General features: G+C 38.7%; 1 protein-coding gene and 1 long non-coding RNA gene across 2 annotated transcripts; both read left to right on the forward strand.

Moving 5' to 3' along the window:
• Positions 1-1,259: 1,259 nt before the first annotated feature.
• Positions 1,260-2,168, forward strand: LOC149241379 (16.9 kDa class I heat shock protein 2-like). The gene is made up of 2 exons (XM_089373943.1): positions 1,260-1,655; positions 1,765-2,168. The coding sequence occupies exons 1-2, from the start codon at positions 1,448-1,450 to the stop codon at positions 2,031-2,033; spliced, it is 477 nt and encodes a 158-aa protein (XP_089230069.1). The 5' UTR covers positions 1,260-1,447; the 3' UTR covers positions 2,034-2,168.
• A 595-nt stretch (positions 2,169-2,763) lies between these two features.
• LOC149241380 (uncharacterized) lies at positions 2,764-6,557 on the forward strand. Its single transcript, XR_016246572.1, has 2 exons — positions 2,764-2,938; positions 3,049-6,557. It is a non-coding gene; the product is annotated as an uncharacterized LOC149241380 (long non-coding RNA).
• The last annotated feature ends 440 nt before the right edge of the window (positions 6,558-6,997 follow it).

Raw genomic sequence — 6,997 nt, forward strand, 5'->3', positions numbered from 1 at the left:
AGGATTCTCGCAATCTTGTCGGTGGTCCCTTGGATGAAAGGTAGATGAACTCCTGAGAACCGATCTTTCGGGTCTTTCTTGACCTTGGGATCTTTGCTAGCTTTAAGGAAGGCTTTTAGACCTTGGCGCCTACTATATCCATTGTTAACAAAAACATTAAGAAGATGGGATTTCTCCTTATCAAGTGACTTTTCATCAGAGATTCTCAGTGCACAAGTAGCTAGTGTGTTGAGAACACCCAACTTTTGAGCAGGGAAATGGTGGGAGTTGGCATGAAGATACTGCTCAGTATGAGTTTTCTTCCGAAACACTTGATGAGAGAAAGAACCGTCATCATTCTTTGAAATGAGAACATCAAGGAAAGGCAAGCATCCATCAATTTCTTGCTCCATAGTGAACTTTATGGAAGAAGATTGATTATTGAGATGCTGGAAAAAAAGATCTAATTCATCCTGGCCATGAGACCAGACGACACCAGTGTCATCTACAAATCTCTTCCAAAGCTTGGGCAGGAGACGGGCCGAGGCTAAAGCTTTGGATTCAAAGTCTTCCATAAAAAGATTAGCAACTACCAGGGACAGGGGGGAGCCCATGGCAACCCCGCAAGTTTGCTCATAGAATTCCCCTTCAAAGCAGAAAAAAGTGGAGGTAAGACAAATCTCAACCAGGCGAGAGGTATCAGGGTCAGTGAGGCGATTGATGACCTCAATGGCCTCCTTGATAGGGATGCAAGTGTAAAGGGAGACCACATCGAAACTCACAAGAATGTCCCCATGGTCAAACTTAATGCCCTTTAACTCATTGACAAACGAAGAAGAGTCTTTGACGAATGACTCTGTGAGGCCAACGAGGGGTTTAAGCTTAGAAGCAAGGAACTTGGCAAAGAGGTAGGTTGGCCCTCTTATAGTGTTGACAATGAGCCAAAATTCATTTTAATAAAAATAATTTTTTAAAGTAAACCCGTTATAAAAAAGAGAAATCACAAGTTTGAGAAAAAAAAAAGCAGAAGCTTAAAAGAAAACCACATTTATATTTACCATCTTAACATTTATAATTTGGCCGATTCAACTGTTAGGCTAATTTGGATGAAAAAATAATCCATTCATTACTAGTAAGATGTTGTTGGCTATACACCACATAAATGTTTAAAAAATCAAATTTATTCTACTTTCTTATCCATCTAATTTAAAAACATCAATATACAATTATCTCTTAATTATTTAAAAATAAACCTGATTGGGAAAACGAGTCTGGAACCTTCCAATAGAAACCCGTAGAACATTCCAGTGTGTTCCACCCTCGGAGAGTAGAGAATCATCTTCATTCTTGAACATTCTACCTGGTTCCTGCAACTCCTATAAATGCTCCCCTCTATCCGGCTAACTCTTCGAAGTCACTGTTTCTCGCATTCACATTCTTTTGGTTAGAGTCGACATTTATCGCAAGCATGTCTCTCGTTCCTCGCTTCTTTGGCAGACGATCAAGCGTTTTCGATCCCTTCTCACTCGATTTATGGGATCCTTTCGAATCTGGTAATTCTCCATTTTTTGGGGAAATAGCGCCATTTGCAAGGAATGACGCAACAGCGATAGCCAACACTCAGCTAGACTGGAAGGAAACCTCTGACGCGCACATTTTCAAGGCTGATCTTCCAGGTATTCAATTATACTAATAAAGGATTTTTATTTTTTTGTTCCTTTCGTTAGTAATTTTCTGGATTTATCACAAATTTAGGGCCTGGAATTTACCTTTGGTTCGTGGCAGGTCTGAAGAAAGAGGAGGTAAAGATAGAGGTGGAAGACGACCGAGTTCTAAAGATCAGTGGTGAACGGAAGAAAGAAGAAGAGAAAAAGACCGACAAGTGGCACCGTATTGAGCGCTCTCACGGGAAATTTCTTCGCAGTTTCCGATTACCGGAAAATGCAAAAGTGGACCAGGTGAAGGCTACCATGGAAAATGGAGTGCTCACTGTCACGGTTCCCAAGCAGCCTCAGCCTAAACCTGAGGTTAGAGCCATAGAAATTTCTGGTTAACTGAAACATAAATAAGTGGATAATGGCGATTGAGATTATGTATCGTTTTGGGTATTGGTAAGGGTTTGGAGGCTGATAATCAATGTATTTTGAAACAGGTGAATTATAATAAAATGGACAGATGTTCTTAACCCTAATGAATGTGCTGTTTTCTCTTTTCCTGGAATGCAAGCGCTTTTTCTTGTTTTAGGTGGAATGTGCTGTTTTCTTTTTTTCTGGAATGCAAGCGCTTTTTCTTGCTTTAAGTGGGGATGGATGAAATGTAAACACAAACTTCTATTTGCAAATAATTATAATTATTGTATTAACCTTACCAAAAATGTTACAAAATTAAGAAACCGCAGCTTCATCATTGCAATTTTTTGAAATCAAGATTCATGAGTTTGGATACACAGATCATCACAATAAGTTCTACCACTATTACTTATTTTCATAGTATTCTACCAAGGTTATAAAATAGTAGAAATGGTGGAAATTTTTGTTCTCAAAATTGTGGAAATTTTGGTTCTCAGAGTATTCTGCGGAGGTAGAGGCTATAAAATATCAGAAATTGTACCGAGGTAAAATAGCAGAAATTGTACCGAGGTAGAGTGTAGAAATTTTGGTATGATTTTTGCTAAAATCTGGCGAGTTTTTTGAGAAATCTAATTCATTGCTATCAAATTTCAAAATTAATTTTAGAAATTGCCCTTATTTATTTTCAAGTGAACAAGACATGCGATACTCAAATTTCAAAATTAATTTTAGAAATTGCCCTTATTTATTTTCAAGTGAACAAGACATGCGATACTTTCAATTAAAACAGGGTCGCAATACATACGGTATACCTGTTTTCGCTGACCAAGGAGGCCAGCCAACTACATGATAAGGTTGCAATTTCCACCACCAGCCAATCACATGATCAGGTTATAATTTTAAGTCTGGAATTTCGATTTTAATCTTGGGGTGCCAGTTTTTATTTTAGGATTCAAAGTTGAAACCTGAACAAGACATGCGACACTTTCAATTAAAACAGGGTCGCAATACATACGGTATACCTGTTTTCGCTGACCAAGGAGGCCAGCCAACTACATGATAAGGTTGCAATTTCCACCACCAGCAAATCACATGATCAGGTTATAATTTTAAGTCTGGAATTTCGATTTTAATCTTGGGGTGTCAGTTTTTATTTTAGGATTCAAAGTTGAAACCTTTAAATTTGGGAATGATTAAGATGGAAAGAGCTTCTGCGTTGATCATAGAACAAGTAAAGCTAGATAAACTTGCGATGCTGCGGAGGGAGACTAAGCAATGGAGAAAAGGAAGAGGCGGCATATGAACAGAGAACTCGCTCTTATTACAAAGCAACTATTAAAGATCCACCACCATTTATTAGAACATTCACGCCATGATGATATTCGAAGCCGCATTCATGCTCTGGAATTACAAAGACACAAACTCTTTCATATAAAGGAGATTACATGGAGATTAAAAAGCGGATTGCATTGCAGAGTAATTTGGGTTTGGGATGGTGACCGGAATACCAAATTTTTCCATATGCCAAATTTTTTCATAGATTTGCTAACTTCAGGGGCCGGACAAACTCTATATGTATGGGAGATTTTTTATTCAAATGGAAACAAATTTCGGTCAGAGGGACATCAATCAGACCGCTGTTTCCCATTTTCAACATGCCTAAAGACAAAGAACGTTGGTATGCCCGGAGGATCAAAGCTGGGGGATTGAACACTTCCCCACCATGTTCGATGCGGATGCAAATGAGGCACTCTTCCAATCTGTCACGGCTGCGGAAATCTTGGGAAATCTTGGGGGTTCTCAAAATTTTCAAAGGTGATAAGAGCACCGGCCCTGACGGTTGGACCGTAGAACTCTTTACTCATTTCTTCGACCTCTTTCAACGGTTGGACCGTGTAACTTTTTACTCATTTTTTCGATTTTTTTCAAATGGATCTCGTGAATATGGTTGAAGAATCTCGCGTTCTGGGTTACATTCATCCGCATTTAAATTCAACATGCATAGCATTGATTTCGAAGAAGCCAGTTTCTCACACTTTTTTGGATTTCTGTCCTATCTCTCTCTGTATTCTGGCCTACAAAATTATTTCCAAGACTATTGCATATTGCATCCCGCACAACTCTTAGTTCATTTCTCCTTAGTAATTCGGTTTTTTAAAAAATCTATAGATCCATGATGCTATTGCAATCGTACAGGAATCTCTGCATTTTATCTACACAAAGAAATTAAATGTTGCTATCATGAAAGTGGACCTGGAAAAAAGCGTTTCACTGTCTGGATTGGGGTTTTTTGCAATTGGTTCTCCACAAAGTTGGTATACAATCTTGTGCTGAAAAGTGGATTATGCCCCGTGTCTCTAATGTTCATCATGCTGTCATTATAAATGGATACACGACCGTCTACTTCAAGGCTGGAAGGGGTCTTCGGCAGGTTGCTTACTATCACCTTTCTTATTCATACTGACTATGGACGGGTTGAGCCTTCACATTAAAAATAATGCTGCTGAGGGCCATTTTCAGCCACTTCACATTGGCAGGCATATTCAGATCTCCCACAGTTTTTTCGTTGACAATGTGCTCATCATGGGGATTTTCAACTGGTTTGCTTGGTTACACCTTTTTCATATTTTCATTAAGTTTGAGAATGCATTTGGACTTATAATGAATCAATGTAAATCTTCTATTGTACATGATTAATGTGATATGGAAGTCGTTGACTATATTCGAAGGTTGTTTGGAGTCACTTCTAACATATTGATTAGAGGTATGAAATACTTCGGTTTCCATATTAAACCATGTAACTATAGGATCCAACACTGGCAGGGGCTTGTTGACAGCGTCTGTTATAAAATTTCGAGCTGGGCCTATAGATGCCTTTCCATGGGAGGTCGATTCACTTTAACACAAGCTATGACTGCACAGATGGGTGTATATTGGGCACACTTAATCTATCACCATAATCAAAAAAAATAAATGGAATCATTGCTAACTTTATCTGGTCCGATATGCAAAAGAAAAACAAGTTCCATCTTACCAAGCTAGTGCACATCTTCCATCTACCTATCACCATAATAAAAAAAATAAATGGAATCATTGTTAACTTTATCTGGTCAGGTATGCAAAAGAAAAACAAGTTCCATCTTACCAAGCTAGTGCACATCTTGCCAAAGCCCCTAGGAGGTTGGGGTATTTTAAACCTGAAGAGATTCGGCTATGCTCTATGTTTAAATTTTTATGGAGAGGGATATTTGGATAAGGCACATGGGGTTTGATTATTAAGCACAAATATCTGAAGAATATTGATTTCGTGGTTTGGCTGCGGAGAGGGTGTATTGGTTGCAAAACGGGCTCTGCTATCTAGTTCAACTTTTCAAAAGTTCGCCACTATTTTCTATCACTTCTCTCCTGGAAAATAGGTTTTGGACACCATGTTGTTATTGGACGAGACAACATCCAGGGTCTTGAAGATCTTGACAAGATCACAGATTCCCTCATACATGGCCTAAACTATAATGGCTTATACTTCTGGCGGCAAATCATATTATCATGGCACAACAGATGCGCCATATGGAAACGATCCGGGACGCTGGAACTACATGGATTGATTGCATTGGAATGGAAAAAGCTTCGCAGACAATTACAACTGGCTGGAATCTGTAGAGATGCGGACAAAGATTTAATCGTATGGAGGGGTAAAATGAAAGGCACTAACATAATGGTGGTGGATACATATCACTCTCTCTATTGTCAGGAAACCATACAATGTGAGGTACGCTGGTTTTTCAAATTTTGGAATTCTAATATTCCTGCTAAAATCACCTTTTTCCTTTGGTTAGTTTGGCGAGATAAAAATTTGACATGGGAAAATATCCAGAAAAGACACTAGTCCAGTCCTGGGTTGTGTGCTTTGCACGCGTGCGGAAGAAAATAATCTACACTTGTTCAGAACATGCCTTGTTTCTAAAATGTGGCACAATCTTGCTGCTATTTTTGGTTTTCAATTCACACTGTTTACATGCATTTCTGACTGCCTTGAATGGTGAATGTCACTTGGTGCTACATTCCTCCTATTTTCTTTTGGGAAATTTGGAGGTGGAGAAACAACATCATTTTCAATAACTTCAGAGAAAACATTGCTCAGGGGTTGGAGGAAATCAGAATCATACTCTCTATTGGACTACAAATTGGAATGGGTACTAAAAAACCTAAAAATAAACAATCATGCCCGAAGATCGAATGCCTTGTTGGGTTCTTTGATGGTCCATTACAAAGCAGCAGATGCGGATGTGGTTTCTTGATTCTATATTCACCTGAGCAGGCTTTTTGGGTTCACTGGAGTGCGGGCATTGGCATTAATACTAAGGCAGAAGGCATGTCACTATGAGGATTACTTTGGTTCTCTAATTCTCTGAATATTTCTTTTATCCACATATATGGTGATTCCAAGATCATCATTGATTTTGTCTGTGCCACCATGTAACAATATCCAAGCCCTCACCACAAGGTTGATTACAACACATTACATTTCTCTGGAATTCACACTCTCTCTATGATTCAGCATATTGGTAGAGAGTATAACATGCTATAGACAGGCTATCTAAGAAAAGACTATAGGACAAGCTGGATAACTTACATATTGAAGTGAAGTTGAGGGACCCCTGCATGGAGGTAGGGGGGCTGCCACTGCCAAGATAAAACATCTCACTTTCTTTTTGATTATCAGATGAACCTACAGTGTATTTACTCTTATAGCACTATTTACACTGTTCTGTTTCTGTCTTCCACATATATTTTGCCTATTTCAGGCATGCATGAAGCACTGGAATCATTAGGCTTTTCTGATATTTTGAATATTGTATATACAATACACTGTATATATGGTCAGACGCTATAGGGATGGCTATATGTATGACTGTCGACTATGGGTCTCCCCCAGTACTATTTCTGAT

The sequence above is a fragment of the Pinus tabuliformis genome, chromosome 8 (genome assembly GCF_031772625.1).
Source record: "Pinus tabuliformis cultivar Carrire ecotype Pingquan chromosome 8, CPIR1, whole genome shotgun sequence".
NCBI lineage: Eukaryota > Viridiplantae > Streptophyta > Pinopsida > Pinales > Pinaceae > Pinus > Pinus tabuliformis.

Coding starts and splice junctions, on each gene's coding strand:
- LOC149241379 (XM_089373943.1), top strand. CDS start 1,448: ATGTCTCTCGTTCCTCGCTTCTTTGGCAGACGATCAAGCGTTTTCGAT. Junction 1,656..1,764: donor TTTCAAGGCTGATCTTCCAG/GTATTCAATTAT, acceptor GGTTCGTGGCAG/GTCTGAAGAAAGAGGAGGTA.